The 20,976-nt window shown below is 48.2% G+C and overlaps 1 protein-coding gene across 1 annotated transcript; it reads right to left on the bottom strand.

Moving 5' to 3' along the window:
• Positions 1-483: 483 nt before the first annotated feature.
• WNT5B (Wnt family member 5B) lies at positions 484-16,785 on the bottom strand. The gene is made up of 5 exons (XM_003795473.3): positions 16,658-16,785; positions 14,677-14,813; positions 13,248-13,495; positions 6,834-7,126; positions 484-1,594 (listed from the first exon to the last, which is right to left on the bottom strand). Exons 2-5 carry the CDS (start codon positions 14,754-14,756, stop codon positions 1,136-1,138), a joined length of 1,080 nt encoding a protein of 359 aa, XP_003795521.1. The 5' UTR covers positions 14,757-14,813; positions 16,658-16,785; the 3' UTR covers positions 484-1,135.
• Between the last annotated feature and the right edge of the window lie 4,191 nt (positions 16,786-20,976).

Raw genomic sequence — 20,976 nt, forward strand, 5'->3', positions numbered from 1 at the left:
ATATCCTCCTGTCCCTCTCTAATCACCACCCCAGAGCCCTGAGGAGTCTCAATTTCCTTGTGGTGGGGTTCTAAAGAACAGATCAAAAAAAAAAAAAGGAGGCTCGTGAAAGACAATCATGTGTCCAGATAAGGAAAGGGAGAGGAAGCTCAGTGAGGGGTGTTTAATGGCAGAGAGAAACTGTACATCTGGGGCACAGATGAAGAGAGTGCACCGGCTGGCCAGGCCTGACCTGCAGATGAGTCCTGTGGTCTGTGAAGCCCCGGATGGGGGGAGTGACAGCAGCAGCAGCAGCACAACTAGCTTTCTCTCCCTACGTGGGAGGACAGTGCAATGTCCACGCAGCCCAGGCACGCACCGGGGTTCTGCAGCCCAGGCACACACTCAGTTCATGTCTCTCCTGACGTGTCCGCTCAAATGATCTCCTTGCCTCTCCACTGAGGGAACTTGTGGAGAGCCTTGCAGGCTACATCTGCCAGGGACTAGTGAACTGTGAAGGACGAAGAATTCTTGCTGGAAAGACAGGCCCGGGAGTCTGGGGAGGTGCAGATCCCTTTGTGGTCAGCGGGTCAGAGATGTCAGACCTCCCCTCTTTTGAGGGAAGGAGCCATCCTCCTAACTGTGGGCTCTGCACACACATTAAAGAGTAGGAAAGTACTGGGCCTCTTAGTGCACCACTCTAGATTCTGGGCAAGACCTTGAAGACGTCAAGGTTGGATCTGAGTTCGGATCCTCTTAGCCTAGTGGCTGGGGTCACAGGTAATCATCTGACCAACAGAGACTCCAGACTTCCAGACAAATCATCTCCTCCTTCTAACAGCAGCCTCTGTCCTGGAGGCTGTGCTGACAGACAGTAAATATTTCCAATTCCCTATATCCTGAGAGTCCTCACCAGAGGGAGGGAAAAAGGGCCTGTCTCTTACTCACTGGTAGTAGAGAACCAGCAAAGTCCAATCCTCAGAGATCTCCAGCGTCTCTTAAATAAGCTTTGCCTTTCCATTTTCACCTTTTAATTATTTAGCATCCATCCATTTATTTATACAAATATATAATAGATTTATATAGATTTATATAATATAGACTCTTGTGAGGCAGAGTGGAGGACAGGGCCAGGGGAGTGGGCCCCCCACCCTGGCTATTTACAGACATACTGGTCAACGACCTCAGTGCACTTTTTGCACTTGACAAAGCAGCACCAGTGGAACTTGCAGTGGCAGCGCTCCACCTGGACACTCTTGAACTGGTCGTAGCCGCGGCCGCAGCACATGAGCTCGCAGCCGTCCATGCCCTCCGATGTCTTGTTGCAGAGGCGGCCCTGGGTGCCCAGAGAGCCTGTGGTCTCATTGCGCAGGCAGTAGTCAGGGCTGGGGTCCACATAGACCAGGTCCTCTGGTGTGGGCTGGTTGAAGCGGCTGTTGACCAGCTCCAGCTTGCCCTTGCGGGTGATGCGCATGGCAGCCGCGCTGTCATACTTCTCCTTTAGCTGGTCCCCCACCTTGCGGAATTCGGCCAGCTGGAGCCAGCAGGTCTTGAGGCTGCAGGACCCTGAGACACCATGGCATTTGCAGGCCACATCTGCCATCTTATACACAGCCTGAGGGGAGGAAAAAGAAGGGATAAGAAGGAGGATCCCTGATGGCAGAGGCCTATATGGGGGGCTACAGTGGCCACCGTGGGAAAGAGGACAGAAAGCTTGTCAGATGTGTGCACAGCCCCCTCTGAGACGCTCAGCTGCTCAGGCTGAAAGCAGATAAAGGAGCAGCACAGAGAAGGCGGCTGGAGAGGCCAATGTGCTCGCTCAGCTGCGAGGATGGCATTTGAGTCACTTTCACTGTCTACTATTCCTCAAAGTCTGTCACAATACATGTTAGCATTTTCGTAATCAGAAAGAAAGATATTTCAATCTTGATCAAGGCTTCAAACAAACAAATAAAAACTAACAGCAAGGTGGTGGGCCTACCTGCCAGGCAATTCATTCACCTGAAAACAAGTCTACCCTAGAAGTCACAGAACAGTAACAGTGTGGAGTAGAGTTGAACTTGGGCTCTCCCAAATCAAAATGGAAACAGAGTAGACCAGGAAGCTGCTCACAAAGTGCTTGTCAATGACAGCAACGGATACATTGTGGCAAAGAACCCTGGCAGCAGGCCCAGAAGTGCAGATGGCGGGATAAAAATGCAAGCCTGCTGCAGAATATTTTCTTATGCCACAGCTATTGTCACCAACTGAGTCAGGACTCCTTTTTCAAGGGTTTCTCTTAGATTTCTTTTCAAGAGCCCCTAGATTGTGTTTTTATTCAGCACTAAGCAGACTACTGCAGGTGCAAGAAATAATATAACCATCGTCAGCTCATACGGCTGTTGTCAAAATGCTTCCTGAGTTTTTTTCTGGGTATAGAATTATACCCACTATTTTATGGTAGAGAGATTGAAGCTCTACAGAGGCTCACTAACATTTAAGACCACCCAGAAGGGAGTCAGAATGACTATCATTTTTGTACATCTTGGGGCTTAAAAGTGGCTCAGGACAGGGAAGGAAGCAAGGCTCCTCCCCAAGGTTAAAGGCTCCAGCACTTGGCCTGGTAGGTCCAGGCCTGAGAAATAAAGGAACTGACACCCTATTCCAACAGGCACTTCAAAGACCGGACCTGCAATTACCCTTCTGGCCTAAATCCCCAAGTCTGAGCTGTAGCCTAACATTCCTCTGGAAATGGTCCTTAGTTTAGAGAGAGCTGGCAGGCGTCTGGCACTGCTGAAAGGGGCAAGCATTAAGGGTCAAAACCTGTGTACCTTGCTGCTTAGTGACTCAGGGCACAGGATAAGCAAACACTCAGAGAGATTTGGAGAAGGAGAGTCAGAGCAAGACTCCCTGGGGAAAAGACAAGAATTTTAGGAAAACAAAGCCAAGAGGAAGAGTGTCACTGTGCTTATTGTTCAGACACCCATTCCATCCTTCGTCTAATTTGAAGACATCGTAGAAAGAGTATTTTTTCATTGTTTACTATTGCTTCTATATATAAGCTCTTGGGAGGGGGGTTGGAATCCTAATTTTTGGCCCATCCTGCTGACTCAAAAAGCAACAAAATATGTTAAAAATTATTTTAGCTCTACATCTTATCCCCTGGCAAAGCCCTAAGTTTCTCTTCCACTTCTGTCTAATGGGGTGCTGGGCTTGGTGACTGACAGGAATGTCACTAGGATTAGGCACTAGGCTTTTATCTGGAAAATGCTTAGAAACCCTTGAGTGACAAAACAGTATCAACCTACTGGTCTTGCCATCAGTGTCTAAAAGGGAGCTGCTAAAGACTCTTAAAGACCAAGAGAAACTTCTAGCAAAGTATGCCCAAAGACTTACTCTGTGGACAGGATGTCAGATCTTAGATCATTTGTTTTTAAAACAAACAAAGAAAAAAAAAAAAACCAAAAAACCTGGGCCAGGCCTGGTGGCTCATGCCCATAATCCTAGCACTTTGGGAGGCTGGGAGGCCAAGGCTGGTGGATTGCTTGAGCTCAGGAATTTGAGACAAGCCTGAGTAAGAGCAAGATGTTGTCTCTACTAAAAATAGAAAAACCAGCCGGGCATTGTGGTGGGTGCCTATAGTCCCAGTTACTTCAGAAACTGAGGCAGGAGGATCACTTGAGCCCAAGAGTTTGATGTTGCTGTGAGCTATGACACCACAGCACTCTACCTAGGGCACAGAGTGAGACTCTATCTCAAAAAACCAAAAACCAAAACAAACAAAATAACATACCAAACAAACAAACAACCTGGTCCTTTAAAACATGGGCCCAAGGCATTTTCTATCTCTGCCACCATTCATTCCTTCCTAAAGAGCTTTTTGTGTAGGTGTGAGTATTTGCTCTGAGTACCTTTGGCTTGGATGGTGATTGATGGCCCAGGCCTGTTCCTTGGAGCAGGGATGGATAAAAAATAGAGGGACAGGAATGCCCAACTGTAGCAAACAGAGGCAAAGAGAAAGAGAGATAAAGGGCTGCAGAAGAGAGGAGGTGTGTGGAATGGGGGAGGGCAGACAGGCAGAGGAAGCAGGAAGGTGTGTGAGCAGGGACAAGGCAGATGGGAGGGGGGCTGCCAGATAAGGGCCCAACACAAACAAACAAACAATCAGGGGCCATAAAGCAAGGGGTCAGCAGGAAAGGGGTCAAGACTGAGGAGAAGAGGAAGAGCTTATGTCTGCTTCTCTCCCTCCAGGGTGTGATTAGGAGGCCTGCCTAGTCACAGGAGAAGCAGAGCCAGCAAGCACCTCGCCTCCCTGCATTTTGACCTCTCTTGGCAGCAAAATGGGTCTTCTCTCCATGATGCAGTGAGGATTGACCCAAAGAGGACCATCCCTGTCCTCAGGAGCCCACAGCCAACAAGGTAAAAGTAGGGTAAGAAAGAGCTCCAGGGAAGCATTGAATGCTCTACTCAAGTTCAGGTGCAAGAGGAACTACCACCAAGAAGGAATGGAGAAGAACTGAAGGAGTTGGTGGTATTTGAACGAGGATCTTAAATAATGGATAGAATTTAGGCATCCAAGAGATAAAGAGAAGATTTTCACTGATTCTGTCTGCTCCCCAGGGTTAGACACCCAAAGATTCAGGCAAATGGATTGCCTGATGGAGAGGAAACCTTGCAAGACAAGGGCAGCTCCACAGAAGCCCCCAGAGATGTCCTCCTAGATGCCTCTGGTCTCTCTGCTCTGGTTTACTCCATAATAACCACAGAGTAGAGCAAAGGCCAGAACTCCTAACATCTCCCTATGTGCACTCCTTTCTTATTGAGCAGAACTAGCCTCTGGATAGGGAATATGTAAGGAAGACACTGGGCAAGGAACCAATTCCAATTTCTACTTGCTGTCACAGACTGCTGGCTCTAAGTTCACAGGCATGCCATGTTCTACCAGGCCCATGTTATAAGCTCCTGACTCACACAAAAAGACATTTCTAATTTCATTTCTTTAATATGTGCTCCTAAAAAACGTTAGTTAGTGTTTTAAAATTTTGATATATAAAGACAATTTTGGAAATGTTCAAGGCTAGCATGATGGCTCACACCTGTAATCCTAGCACTCTGGGAGGCCGAGGCAAGTAGACTGCTTGAGTTCAGGAGTTGGAGAACAGCCTGAACAAGAGTGAGATCCCCATCTCTACTAAAAATAGAAAAACTAGCCAGGTTTGGTGGAACATGCCTGTAGTCCCAGGTATAGGGAAGCTGAGGCAAGAAGATTGCTCAAGCCCAACAGTTTAGGGGTGCCGTGAGCTGTGATACCATGGCACTCCATGTAGGGTGACAGAATGAAACTTTGTCTCAAAAAAAAAAAAAGAAAAAGAAAGTCATATATTATGTGAGACTTAAGGCTTGAGCCTAAAACCAATGGTTGCCTTTTCACACTTTAACTCATGTTTGAAAACTCCTAGCCTAGAAGTATGTTTGCCATTAGTATCTGAATGTGGTTTTTTGCTGGGTTTCCGGATATGTATGATACCAGTTCTTAAAAGTCAGATCTGGTTTTACATGTGTCTTTAAAGAAATCACAAACCCTAGGCTAAGTCTAATGGCAGAAACTTTGTCTTATTTGTTTTAGTTGCAAAGGGGAGTGTGTGTCAAGACAAGAACTCTAATCCAAGAGGCAACCAGGGCTCAGTGAGTAGGGCACCAGCTACATACACCCAGGCTGGTGGGAATGAACCCACCCCAGGCCAGCTAAACAACAACGACAACTCCAACTAAAAAAATAGCCAGGTGCTGTGGCAGACACCTGTAATTTCAGCTACTTGGGAGGCTGAGGCAAGAGAATCTCTTGAGCCCAAGAGTTTGAGGTTGCTGTGAGTTGTGATGCCACAGCACTCTACTGAGGGCGACATAGTGAGACTCTGTCTCAAAAAAACAAAACAAAACAAAAACCTCTAATCCACATGTCTGGAATTCTGACCTAAACATTGTACTTAAATCCCATAGGGATGATGTCCTGTTGAGTAATAAATAGTTTAAAAAGTGACAATCGGCTCGGCGCCTGTGGCTCAAGCGGCTAAGGCGCCAGCCACATACACCTAAGGTGGCAGGTTCGAATCCCCAGCCCGGGCCTGCCAAACAACAATGATGGCTGCAACCAAAAAATGGCCAGGCGTTGTGGCGGGCGCCTGTGGTCCCAGCTACTTGGGAGGCAGAGGCAGGAGACTCGCGTGAGCCCAGGAGTTGGAGGTTGCTGTGAGGCGTGATGCCATGGCACTCTACCCAGGGGGACAGCTTGAGGCTCCGTCTCAAAAAAAAAAAAAAGTGACTATGTCGGGTGGTGCCTGTGGCTCAGTGAGTAGGGTGCCAGCCCCATTTACCCAGGGTGGCAGGTTCAAACTTGGCCCTAGCTAAACTGCAACAAAAAAAATAGCCTGGTGTTGTGGCAGGCGCCTGTGGTCCCAGCTACTTAGGAGGCTGAGACAAGAGAATCATTTAAGCCCAAGAGCTAGCTGGAGGTTGCTGTGAATTGTGATATCAAGTCACTCTACCCAGGGTGACAAAATGAGAACTCTGTCTCTAAAAAAAAAAAAAAGTGACAATCATAAGGGGGAAATGGGGCATTTTCAATTGCTCAATAATGGGGACAACTAGGCAGCTAGATCAGCAACCCTCAGGTAAGAATCTTCAGGGTCTGACCAACTGGCTTCACTGATGGCCTACTGGTCTACACTGGGCAGGGAGGCCAGGGAGAGGGAAAGAGTAAGGGAAAGGAGGTTGAGAGGGAAGGAGTGTAGCGGGGAAGGAGGGGAAAGGGCAGGGGAAGAGAGAGGGATGGGAAGGGAGGAGGGGAAAGGCAGCAGAGCAGAAGCCCATCTTACCCTGCGACCGGCCTCATTGTTCTGCAGGTTCATGAGCACTCGGCCCTGCTCCTCCGATCCCTTGGCAAAGTTCTTCTCCCGTTCGCGGGCATCCACAAACTCCTTAGCAAAGCGGTAGCCGTACTCCACATTGTCCCCACAGCCACCCCACAGCCAGTCCCGGGGCAGGTCCTTGGGCCGGGCGGTGCGGCTGCAGCCGCAGGTGGACAGCTCGCCCTCGCGACAGGCCCGGCTGATGGCGTTGACCACACCCGCAGCACTCACGGCATAGGTGAAGGCCGTCTCCCGGCTGCCTGCAGGGGAGACCCAACAGGTAGGAGGGCGCCTCTCATTCCCTCTCTCCACCTCTTCCCGACTGACCGAGTCCCCAGGCTCTGCTGGGACCCTCCTGGAAGGACTTGCACTCCCACAGCTCAAACTTCATGAACAAAGGCTGAAATCTGCCTGGGTTTTTCCTGCCTCTGGCCCCTCATTTTTTTCCATGTGTGTATGTGTGTGTGTGTGAATATATATGCAGACAGAATAAAACTAATCCCTCCAAACCTGGCCTCCACTGATACCCAATGCAGAAAAGTCAACATGGCCTGCAGATTCCCACTAGAGATACCCCTCAACAGAGGAGGAATGGGCATTGAGAAACTTACAGAACATGTGAGACTAACAGGAGACTGAGGAAGAAATCATGGAATCAAGAGCAGGACTCTGATCCTAGCACCCCCCCACACACACACACACAGATGCCATTTTGTGCCACTCTATGAGCTACACATTTGTCCTTTTTGCTGCTGCCAGTATCTGGCTAGATAATGCAAAGACCAAGCATTGAAGGTGAACTAGAATTTATATAATGTCCAGAAAATTCCAAGCTGTCTCTGTCTTTCCCAGAAGATTCACTGCCTCCTAACTCAAGAGCACTGGAGAGCCGGCAGTTCAAATCTATGGTACCTGCAATTTCAGATACAGAACAGTTCCTCTAAATATCCAGATCATTTTCCAGTAGAAAATCCCAACTGTGTTCCTCTTTATTGCCACAGTGAACCACTCACAAACTCATATGACATATGTTCTACTTCAATAAAAATGTCCATAAACAATATTCAGCTATTGGGGAAATGCAAACCTAACTAAAATCACAAGAAAATACCATTTCACATCTACTAAGATGGCTATAATCACAAACACAGGTAATGGCCAGGCGTGGTGGTCCACATTTGTAATATCAGCTACTTGGGAGTCTAAGGAGGAAGGATTACTTGAGGCCAGGAGTTCAAGATATGGGCAAGATATGACAAAGACTCCCATCCCTCCAAAATGTTTTTAAAAATTGCCATGATGGTGGCACACACTTGAGGTGCGTGGATTTTTAGAGCCCAGGAGTTAGAAGCTATAGTGAGCTATGATCATGCCACTTTCTAAAAAAAAGGTAATAACAAGTTGGTGAAGATACAGAAAATTGAGAACATTTTGGTAGAAATTTTTTTTTTTTTTGAGACAGAGTCTCACTATGTCACCCTAGGTAGAATGCTGTGGTGTCACAGCTCATAACAACCTCAATCTCTTGGGCTTAGGTGATTCTCTTTCCTCAGCCCCCCAAGTAGCTGGGACTGCAGGCAACCACCACAATGCCTGGCTATTTTTTGTTTGGAGTTGTCATTGTTATTTAGCTGGCCTGGGCCAGGCTCGAACCAGACAGTCTCAGTGCATGTGGCTGGTGCTGTAACCACTGTGCTACGGGCGCTGAGCCTGTATTTATTTTTTACCAATTGGAGGTTTGTGGCAGTTCTGTGAGGAGCATGTCTACCAGTGCCATTTTTCCAACAGCACACGCTAACTTCATGTCTCTCTGTCACCATTTTTTAGCAATAAAGTTTTTTGTTGGCTCAGCGCCTGTGGCTCAAGTGGCTAAGGCTCCAGCCACATACACCTAAGGTGGCAGGTTTGAATCCAGCCCAGGCCTGCCAAACAATAATGACGGCTGCAACCAAAAAAATAGCTGGGCATTGAGGCGGGCAGAGGCAGGAGACTCACTTGAGCCCAGGAGTTAGAGGTTGCTGTGAGCTGTGATGTCACAGCACTCTACCCAGGAGAATAGCTTGAGGCTCTGTCTCAAAAAAAAAAAAAGTTTTTTGTTGTTGTTGATTTTTTGCAGTTTTTGGCTAGGGCTGGGTTTGAACCTGCTACCTCTGGTATCTGGGGCTAGCGCCCCACTCCTTTGAGCCACAGGAGCTGTCCCAGCAATAAAGTATTTTTAATTAAGATATGTTGGGTGGTGCCTGTGACTCAGTGAGTAGGGCATCAGCCCTATATACCAAGGGTGGTGGGATCAAACCCAGCCCCGACCAAACTGCAACAATAACAACAACAACAAAAATTAAGGTATGCATATCATTTTTAAAATATAATGCTATTGAACACTTTATAGACTATAGTATAATGTAAACATAACTTTTCTATGCACTGGGAAACCAAAAAAACTCATGTGACTTGTTTTATTGTATTCAATATTCGCTTTGTTGCAGCAGTCTGGAACCAAACCCACAATACCTCTGAAATGTGCCTGTTTACATACTTAAGAGAAATAAAAACATATGTCTACACAAAAACTTGCACATGAATGCTCATTGTAGCATTATTCATAATAGCCCCAATGCAGAAACAACCCAATTGCCCATCAATGGATAGATGGATAAATAAGATGTGGTATTATTCATACAATGGAATATTATTCAGCCACACACATACAAGAAGTACTGATATATGCTATGACACGGATGAACCTTTATAGCTATGCTAAGTATAAGAATCTAGTGACCAAAGGCCACATATTGTATGATCTCATTTATATGAAATGTCAATATAGGCAAATCCATAGAAACAGAAAGATTAGCAGTTGCCTAGGGTTGGGGGTTGGGGTTTGGGGGATGAGGTGAGACAGTTAATGGGTGTGTCTTTCTCTATGGGGTGATGAAAATATTCTGGAATTAAATAGTGGTGATGGCTGTACCACCCTGTGAATATACTAAAAGCCATTGAATTAAATACTTCAAAATGGTGAATGGTATGTGAATTATATATCTCAAAAAAAAGCTGCTATAAGAAAAATAGACAATACTCATAAGGACTCAGATTTGGAAGGAAGAGAGTGGTCCTTGGCAGGAAATAGATTCAATCCTGATCTCAGAGATCAAACCAGGCAGAACCTTCTGCCCTCTGATTTCCTTCTCTCCTGAGTTTCCTGGTTAGAAGCAGACACCCCACATCCTGTCTTGGCAGGTGGACAGGGAAGCAGTCTGCAGTCCATTAATAGGTCCATAGTGACCTCCCACTTTGCCCTGCTTCTTGATTGTCTAGGTGCAACACAGGGAGATTTGCAACAGAACACCCCCCTGGGTGAGTCAGTTTTTCTCAATTAACCAGTGGTGGACTTCTGGTCTGTTGTAAAACAGGAAGAGCCCAAGAAAAACCTGAAAGACTGCAAGAAGTTACACTGGTGATTCTGCTATCAGGATAGACATTTGTGTCAGTATGGAACCACAACCAGAGTTGAGGGTCTAGCTAGGGGAATGAGGCTGTGACAGCATCTGAGATAATAAGACAACCAAAGAGGCCTTCGGGGAGGAGGGTCTGGGCCGCACTTAGAGGAAGTAATTTTTCTAAAATGTACCCTCAACCCCCTTACACATCATCTGGGAAGTGGAAAGGGCCTGGGAGTGCAAGCCCAGGGCTATACTGCATCCCCTGGGAGCATTTCTTTCACAGCATGTCTCAGAGAAAGGGGCTAGGGTTTCAAGGTAACCCATTCCATCTTTTTGAAACAACTCTCATCACCACAATGTTCTCTCTTGTACTAAGCTGAAATCTGCCTTCCTATAGCTCCCGCCTGCTGCAGGTACCCTGTCTAATCCCTGTTCCATTTGATAGTTCTTCAGTATTTGAAAACAACTAAGAAACCTTTTACATTTTCTCCTTTCTCACCTATATATGTCTAATGTCTTTCCACCATTTTATAGCAAATATGCTTTTCAGAGGTGAAGCAGCCTTCTCAGAATTGCCTTTTAAAGTAATGTACCTGCAGCTAAACATAATACACCAGACACTGTATACTTTGGTTTAAGACCCAGATTTGTCCCCAGGCGCACTAGCTCTCTTAGAGTCATTCTGCCTGCTCTTCTGGTCATCTGGACCCATGGGTGAGCTTAGTGAGTGCACACTACCACTGCTACACTCCATAAGGAAGAGATAAGTTATGCTTCACAATGAGTAAGTAGTGAGGGGCTAACCTACAAGTCCAATGGTCCAGAGTGGACACTCAAACCATCTCAAGAATAAAAGGCTAATAAACCAGCAGCTATGGAGCTACTAGAGAGACTTGTGTCTCCACCCTGTAAGGAGACAGCAGAATGATACCATGCTTTCTCTGTTCTACAGTAGCTCAACCACCAGGAAGGTGCCTCCCTGCTCCCTAGGCTGAGGCTGGGTGAGCACCAAGGTTTCTCCAAACTGCTCTGCCGCCCTCTAGTGACGGACTTTTGCAGCAGCTTCAAAGAAGAACAGAGATAAGGCAGCTGGGTGTAGGAGCTCACTGTGTAATCCCTGCACTCTGGGAGGCCTAAGTGGAAGGATCCTTGAGCTCAGGAGTCCCAGAACAGCCTGAGCAAGAACTAAAAATAGAAAATTAGCTATGTACTTGTAGTCTTAGCTACTCCGGAGGCTGAGGCTGGAGCCCAGGTGTTTGAGGTTGCTGTGAGCTGGGCTGATCCCACTACACTGTAGCCATGGGGACAAAGCAAGACTCTCAACACTCTGTGTCCAAAAACAAACAAACAAACAAAACAAACAAAAAAAAACTGTAAGTGGACTTTCAAAAGAAGTAAGAGGACTTTCGAAGGCAGAAATGAGAATAGCTGCCCCAGTTCGAGCCCTCAGGGACGCTACCCAAAGGAACAGGGAAAATTAGGCAAACATTACAGCTCTATTTTGGAGCAGAATGGGGCACAGAGAGACCTGCTCTCCTCTTTCTTTGATGAGGTCTCTTTCGATGAGTCATGTCACCATGCAAATCTGAATCCAGTGGAGCTTCTATTCCTGCCAACCCTTTCTTTCCTCACTTTTTGGCCTTTACTCACAAAAAAATAACACATGAAAAGGATCTAGCCAATGTCAGGTACACATCGGGCCCTCAGTAAATAGAAGAGCCCACGGAGTGATTAGAGCACACCTTTCTCTCCACCTGGGTCGTTCAAAACCCAGGGCAGCGAGTGCTGTTCACTCAGATTTTCTCTAGGACGAAGGGACAAATACCGAGTGCATTTGAGAGGAATCAATACATTGTGAATAAATCCTGGGAAGCCCCCAAGTCCACTCCTCTGGAAAGGTGCCTTGTAACGCCGCCAGAGGAACACATAAGCATTTCTTCTCTGTACCTTGTGCTGATACCGGAGGAAGCAAGAGAGCATCAAGGTTCAAAGTGCTCTTCCTCCCAAGCTTTACTTCTCAACACGGGCAGCGTGGGTGGGGAAAGAGGTCTAGAATACATAGGAAGGGGAGAAGGGAGCAGCCCTATTTCTCTAACTCTCCTACTCCACTGCCAGGCTAAAAGAATTCTCTGGGAAAACCCCAGGCTCAGGTAACTCTAGCAAGTGGCCTTTCTGAGGGGAACTGTTCTGATAGAATGTGAGACAGGACCAATCCAGAGTTCTAACACCTTCCTTTTATGGCCCTGGGGACAAGACCCAGTAGAATAGAGCCGGATTTCTCAATTTCTTGCCAGAGAGGGGAGGATTGCATTTCAAAAGGACCTAAAACAATTAGACCTCAGATCACACCTCCATCTAAGCAATAGGGCAGCCAAAGAATCCCAGGCCAGCATGGGAGAGGGGAAGGGACAGGAATCCAGGAAGATGGGCCCTCTCCCTCTCATCTTTGTCTTTATCTGACCCCTTCCCCCACTTTCACATACATCCCCTTTCAAATGAAAAAGCCAGCACTGGATCTGGGTCAGGTTATTAACAGCTATCACCAGTGTGGCCCAAGATTTCCATCTCTCTTTCAAGGGTCTGACTGAAAGAGGCAAAAATCCTACAGACATTTAGGCCTGCAATCTTTAGTTCTCTACCCTAGACTCTTAAAACACAGCAAAAGAAAATCAAACCTAAATCAACAACAAAAATGAACAGGAGGCCCTGGTTGCACAGAGAGACAAAGTGGTGGGCGGGTCTCCTAATCCTCTCTAACTCAACTCAGATGTTCTGCCCTTGCCAGAAAGAGTCACAAACAGCCTGCCGTAGGGTGAAACTGGGGGAGCACCCCCCCTGGGCTTCCTGTGTGGATTTCGGTCTTCGCACACCACTGCCAAGGAGGCCAAGCAAGATGAGTGCAGTTCCTTCAGCCAAGCCCTACTACAGTGCCCCTTACCTATCTGCATGACTCTGCCAAAGACAGATGTGTTGTCCACGGTGCTGCAGTTCCACCGTCGCTGCCGGAACTGGTACTGGCACTCCTTGATGCCCGTCTTGGCCCCCTCCCCTATGTAGGCCATGTGTTCCTGGTACAACTGGCATAGCTTTCTCTGGCCAGGGGAGAGCCCAGGAAGCTGACTGCACACAGGCTGGGCACCGATGATAAACATCTCGGGTCTCTGCACCGGGTTCATAGCTAGTGACCTATGGGACAGCAATCCAGAAAGGGAGGGAAGAGGCCAAGTGTGAGTGTAGGCCTGTGTACAGCAGGACATCATCTGTCTAACACATGTACTGAACACTTTCCTGGGCACAAGGCCCTGGACCAAAGGTCTGGAAAGGAAAATTAGTAAAACAGAGTAACTGAAGGACACGGAGGCATGACCACAAATGACATATGAGACGCCACGTGCCTGGGGCAGACTGGAGCTTCTGGATCCATGGTGATGAGACAGGGAGCTCTTCCAGCTGAGGAGAAGCCTTTATAAGGAAATGGCCAGAATTTGAACTTGGTCTTAAGGATGGGGGCAGGCAAAGGAGATGGAGCAGGGGAGGGGGGCAAAGAGAGCCAAAGCTCAGCAGGAGGGCACTGTCTTACTCAAGCAGTGGGAGATTAATTCAGTTTAGCCCAAGTACAGGACATGTGCTGGAGAGCACTCAGTCCCTTTCAGAGGAACTCCCCTCAAGCCTTAAAATAGGATCCAGTTTACACCTATCACAATATCATCTGCATGTTTCTACTTCCTGTCTCCCCAACCCCACTCTTCATCTGCTTGGGAATCTCCTTTTTGCTCATCACCTACCAGCCACATTCAGTGTTAAGTTAGATGAGAAGGCTGTGTAAAAATGTGCGCAGAGGACAGTCCAGGTGGTGACTGCCTGCCATTGCCATTGACTTAGCAATAATAATTTAAAGATACAAGAAAAGACACAATTTAAAGACACAAGAAAAAAGCCATACATGGTCCTGGGAATCCCTCACTTGGTCTTCAGGCTTATAATATAGAAACTCTACTCTCCCTTCCCCTGTCAGGAACAAATGGAAAAAAAAAAAACAAACACAAAAACCAACCTGCCAGGTATCAATATTCTTGTTGACCCCAAAGCAACAATTCATGGGGATAGAGAAAGGTCCAGGGAAAAGGGAATGTGGACAGAATCAGAAAAAACCAACAAACAACTGAGCTGATCCTTTATCCTCCCTCGGGAACCCTTACCTATGGGGGCTGGAGAGACAGAGCTGTCCTAGTTTTCCTGGGATTAAAGAGGTCCTTAGCATACCTATGACTGGAGACCTGATCGTGACACATGGTGCCCTTTCTCCTCATCTCAATTATGAAGGAAGCCTTAAGCTGTGGAAGCAGGACTTGAGCCCCCTCACTCACCACCAGGAGTTGGCATCTGTCAGAAGCTGAGCCCAGCTGGAGAGCAGAGCAGCAGTGAACAGCAGCAGCAGGCTGGGCATGGTTGGCCTCAGCCCTCCCCAGTGCCCTGGGACTGGCAGCTTCCAGAACGGGGCTCCCTGGAGACAACAGAAGAGAAGGGAGGATCAGTGTGGAAATGCGGCAGATAAGGGAGACCCGGAGAGAGGGGCGGGGAGCACAGGAGGCGCTCTGGGGTGGACCTAGAGTCAAGTTCTGCTGCCCCTAGGAAATTCCACCTCTTTCCAGCCTCCATCCCCAACTGCTCATCTTCTCACCCTGGGACTTTTATGTCTCCCATCCCAACTGTAGGAACCCTATGAAGGACCTAGTCTCCCAAGAAGCAATGAGCCGAGAAAACAGAAAAGAGGAATGAAAAATCATCTCAAGAAGAGAGTACCGTGTGCGGCACCTGGGAGGCCGGCTTGGCTGTTGCACAGCCCACCCGCCGTTTCTGCAGAACACCCAGGGAAATGAGGGTCAGCCCACACACTCCTCCCCTTTGACCACTCACTCCAGCCCAGTGACTTATTTCTCCCCCTTGCTGAGGTTAAAGTAAAATTGGTGAGTTAGATTTACCCACACCCAGAGGCACTTCCCCTCTCAGTCTGTACCTTTCTCACCCTAAACGAGCTATGCAGATCCCAACCTTTGTTTGCAGAGCTGGACTTTTCACTTTCCTAAGTCGCCTTCTCTGAGAAATGCAAAAGCCACACAGAGAAACCTCCACCAGGAAAAAGGTGGCTGAGGCGCTGTCTTCCTGGGTGGCCCTCGAGGGGCGGCACTGGACACCTTGCCTAGCGCAGCACTAGTTAGCGCCCAGGCGGCATCTCTTGCACTAAATGTCTGGGTCGAGGACACATCTTCCAGAAGCCACCATCCTTTCCTGGTAGCTCCAGAGGCTTTTGTCACCAACGCCTGCGTCTATATCCCCAAAGAACACCTTCCCCTGAGCCCTTCCAAAGTACGGAAAATCCATGCTCTGGATTCCAACGCGGGTCTACAAAACACGCCCCCTCGACTTACCCCCACCTTGACTCACCACCCTTCTCCCTTAGCCCTCATCTGGGCGTGACCCCACACGCCCCGAGAGGCCTCCTCCGGGACCCCTGAGCACCTGCCGCCCCGCTCGCCCGCCCGGCTCACCGCGCTGCTCCCGCGCTACGGGCTCTGCGAGCTCTCCGGGAGGGGGCGGCAGGGGCTTTGGGTTATCAGCCTAGGTAATATTTTTGTCCTGGGGCCACCAAGAGAAGAAGGTGGCCAGAGTAGATCCTGGAAAATGGGGACACGGCCTTTCCCCCACCCTCTTTTGCGTTCTTCTCGAGGTCTGGCCGGGGAGGGAGCACCAACGGGCAGGTGCGCGGGGAGGGCAGGGGGCAGATCAAAGAAGAAACTTGCTCCTTCCCCTTTGTCATGCAGAGCCAGCTCGGAAATGATCCGGCTTCCAGCCCGCCCGGCTAACTGCTCCCCACACCCGGCGCTCCTCTCAGACCTCTGCTCCTCTGAAGGATGCCCCCGCCCACCCCCACCCCCCATAAATCCTCCCGTCCCTCAGGGCAGGCGGTCTGTGAATGCACTGGCTGGAACCGAGAGAGATGGAGCAGAGATAGGGCTGGCACCAGAAGCTAATGGCTTTATAGAGGGGAGGGGACCAGGTCCCGAGGAGGGAGGACGAGAGAAAAGCTTCAAAGCGTTTCCTTGTCCAAACATCCTCAACACCACCTACGCGCCCTGCCCCAGGCCGAGGAGTCAGGGCTGCCCGGTGCCCTCCTGCTGCCCATCGTCTTTCCTCCCTGCACCCTGCCGCCCACCTCATGCCTTTCTCCTCTGCCCCGTGCCTGCCAACACCTCCTCCGGGCCACATCTATCCTCTCACGTTCCCGCCACCCGACAGCGGAGTACTTCCTCCCAGGAAGGCACCTCTTGTCCCTGCGATCCGCTTCACGTCTGCCACAGCCTTCTATCAGGCTCCGGTGAGGTCTCTCTGGCCCTGCAGTACCCAGGTTTAACCCAGGCCACCTTGGGGGCCCCCATATCTGAGCTAGGGACAGGAGTCAGTGCCTGCTAAAGGTCACCGTTGCTTTGACTGCCCCAGTGACAGGCTGCCAGGCCAGAGAAGTGCAGACTGCCCAAGAGCTGCTAATCCCACCCTTTGGTACCTTATAAACATACACGGTGACAGGAATCACTCTCAGCGCTGTTCCCACCACCCTGTATCTTCCATCAAACTCTCAGCCCATTAAAAAATGTATTTTAGAAATTACCAAAAAAGGAGGAGGCCTTTAGCATGCCTGGTGGCTTCTCTCTTTGCCTCCTAGATGTATGGAACTAAAACCCCCAACTGCACACACCAAGCCCCTGAGGACGCTCTCTGTCCTGGCAGGCAGATGCGAGCCCTCCTGTGTGCACACGAAACTGAACCCTCTTGTGTGGGGGTGGGAGGAGAAAGGACCCCTTAGAAAGGTGGTGACCGGTTTCTTTATTTTGGACAGAATGGAAGTTTTTGCCTCAGCCCAACAGGGAAGGCTGGAAGTTGTGTGGGACTGATGGTTTGGTCTTAATGAGCAAATCCACTACAGTGGATCACCGGTGAGATTTACAGCAGGAGTCCACCAGAGGAGGCTCTCCCTGTGTAGGTGGGAAGACCTGCTAAATACCCCAAAGGCAGGGAAAATGAGTTCCTTCTGCTGCCTTTGTGACAACTACAGATTTCCCCCAAAGACCTAGAATCTTTCCCTTCCTAAGGGGCAAGTATCATTCCCAACACACCAAACAGTCCTTAAGTCTGTGAGAATCAGGGTTTCTATTCTTTAGCCTGGGGCGGGGTGGGGGGAATTGCAAAATCCCAGAGGGCTGGAAGGAGCTGGTCAGATGTCTGCTCTGCTCTGCTTTGTTCATTCATTCATTCAATAAATTCGTTAAGCCTAATATGTGTCGGTTACTGCTCTAAGTGCTGAAGATACAGCAATGAACAAACAAATACATAATATGTTAGGTACAGTATATACTATGAGGAAAAACGAAGAGGGGGAAAGAATCCAGAGTGATCAGGGACATGAGTTTACATGATGTAGGGTCCTTGGGAAAGCTACTCTCTGAAACATCTGCCACCTCCTCCAGACCTCTGTGTAGATGGAATGGCAGCAGGGTCTAACTCTGCCACATATCCAAGATCCCGCTGCGGCTTCCCCAAGGTCCCTCGCTGAGACTGCACAGCTGCCCTTTATCATTGCAACCACATGGGCACATATTTAAAAACAGGAAGTCCAGGTTCTTTTCCTTTTTCTGATAGGATTTAGTCACCCATTTTCATTCTCTTAAAGACCATGGCCATCCAGCCCAGAATTAAAAGATCAAAGAGAGTGGCCCTGGCAAGTACAACTGAGACCCCAAGCAACCTCTGTGCTTTCCATACACTTCAGAGGAGCTCCGACAATGAACTCCTCACCCCTCAACGAACAAGGGGTTGATTTCACGTCATTGGCCATTTAACAAAACCATCTCTGGATGTGTGGGACTGACTTTCCCTAGAGTCTAAGGACTCAAGTAACTCAAGAGTTGCACAGGTATGGTGTCACCTCCCATACCTGCCCCCTTTCTCCAGACAGATACCCTCTTACCTAGAAACCTACCCAGAAATAACCAAGAGCCTAGAAGGGGAGCCTCTGCAAGGTTGACACTGGCTAACCACTCACTACTCTATGACCCAGTGGGAACTACCGTGTTTCCCTGAAAATAAGACACTGTCTTATATTTATTTTTTCTCAAGAAGACACAGTAGGGCTTATTTTCAGGGGATGTCTTATTTTTATTAAGTATAATACAACAATCTACATTTATTCAAATACAGTTAAGTCATCTTCTTCTGGAACCTGACGGCAGAGCCGACCTTGTTGGTGGGGCTGGTGCTAGTGATGCGTGAACTCCTTTCCCCTAGCTGTTCTCATGTGCGCAATAGGATGCCTGCCACCGCAATTACCACACGTGCACCAGCGCAAGTGCAAAGGGCTTAGAGAAAGGAGCTGTGGCAGATAAAAGGCATTCCGTCTTCCTTACTGCTCGGTGTGGAAATACAGCCATGCCATTAAGATATGCTGCATAGCCATGCCCATCAGTAGGTCTTATAATCAGGGTAGGGCTTATATTTAACAAAGGATGCCTAGAAATCCTGCTAGGGCTTATTTTTTGGGTAGGTCTTATTTTGGGGGAATCACAGTAGTAATGTGTAATTTAAAAATACATTGGCAGGCTTGGCGCCTGTAGCTCAGTGAGCAGGGCACCTGCCACATACACTGAGGCTGGTGAGTTCAAGCCTGGCCTGGGCCTGCTAAACAATGACAACAGCAACCAAAAAATAGCCTGCCGTTGTGACGGGCACTTGTAGTCCCAGTTACTTGGGAGGCTGAAGTAAGAGAATCGCTTGAGCCCAAGAGTTTGAGGTTGCTGTGAGCCGTGACGCCATGGCACTGTACAAAGGGTGACAGAGTGAGACTCTGTCTTTAAAAAAAAATGCGTTTGCAATTATTTTAATATTCCTGGCATAGCAAGGTAGACAATTTTAGCAATCTTAGGAAAAGCAGGCTTCCCTTAGTCAACTCCTGGCTGCATTGCTGCTGAAGTGTCTGCCAGTTAGTAGATGATTTCCGTGGAATTGAGGGGACAAGTGGAGGGAACAGAGGTTGCTAGCTGGAGTTCTGTGCCTTGTCTCTGTTTAGCCCCTTCTTTTGCCCCAAAGTGGAGAATGACTCTTTATGGATCTCAAAATACTTGATAAATACCTCCTGAGGGAGGTACATGAGGGTCTTTCTCCACTTCCAAGTAAGTGCTCTCACTCTTACACATCAACACCAGAGCAGTTTTTCCTGGTCTAACTAAAAACTGTGAATAGCTATGATACCAGTTTTCCTATAATACCAGTTTTTGTTTTTTTTAGGTAGGGTCTTACTCTTTCACCCTGGGTAGAGTGTCATGGCCTCATTACAGCTCACAGCAACCTCAAATTGGGCTCAAGTAATCCTCCTGGCTCAGCCTCCCCAGTAGCTGGGACTAGAGGCATATACCACCATGCCAGGCTAGTTTTTCTATTTTTAGTAGAGACAGGGGTCTTGCTCTTCTCAGGCTGGTCTCTATCTCCTGAGCTCAAGTAATATACCCATCTTGGCCTCCCGGAGAGCTTGGATTACAGGCATGAGCTACCATACCTGGCCTAAAATACTAATTTTAAATCATAATATTCCCCTAGGTTGGAAACTTACAGTTTAAACTTCCCGGTTTTAAATTTCCTGAATTTCCTAGCATGAGATTTCTTTTTCCAGTCTCTTCCTACTCCTTGAACAGCCCCATTTCCCCCTCCCCCAAGACCTTCTTCTGATCCTCAGAGCATTTTCCCCTGCTCTCCAGCTAGCCAAATCAGAAACAATTTTCAAGTTCATGCTCAAGATTCCTCCATGAAACTGTCCCTTGATTAACCCAAACTCAAGAAAATCCTTCCTTAGCTAAATTTAAGTAACTTGTTCATACTTCCTGAGCTGAATGGCTGACATGGGTTTGGAATCCAGGTCTTTCTATACTTCCCCAAGCACAGGTCCTCCCTGTCACTGAGTGCAAAGCCTTCCCTGCTTTGCTTTGCTTCTTTTCACCATTGCCCTGTTGGTAAGGCTGTGCCTAGACAGAGAAGAACATCCAATATACAGGAGGGTAGCACCAAAAGCAAGGTTTAGAAAAAATGCAAAGTTACTAGTATAACACACACACACACACACACACACACGAGTCTGGCTGGGGACAAGACTTCTCCTCCACCTAAAAAAATGACATATGGGTTGAAAATAGAACAGGTTTAGCAACCCATGCATGGATTAATAAACTGTAGTGTATGTATACCATAGAATACTATTCGGCAATAAAAAGATGGAGACCCTGCATCTTTTGAATTTGCCTAGATGCAGCTGGAGAACATTCCCCTAAGTAAAGTATCTCAAAAATGAAAAAGCAGGGGCCCGGCATGGTGGCTCATGCCTGTAATCCCTGCACTCTGGGAGGCCGAGGTGGGAGGATTGCTTGAACTCAGGAGTTCAAGACCTGCCTGAGTTAGAGTGAGACTCCATCTCCAAAAAATAGCTGGGTGTTGTAGAGGGTGCTTCTAGTCCCAGCAACTTGGGAGGCTGAGGCAAGAGAATCACTTAAACCCAAGAGTTTGAGGTTGCTGTGAGCTGTGACACCATAGCACTACTCTACCCCAAGGCAACTGAGTGAGACTCTGTC

Source organism: Otolemur garnettii, unplaced genomic scaffold, assembly GCF_000181295.1.
Source record: "Otolemur garnettii isolate 467f Iridium unplaced genomic scaffold, OtoGar3 scaffold00092, whole genome shotgun sequence".
Lineage (NCBI taxonomy): Eukaryota > Metazoa > Chordata > Mammalia > Primates > Galagidae > Otolemur > Otolemur garnettii.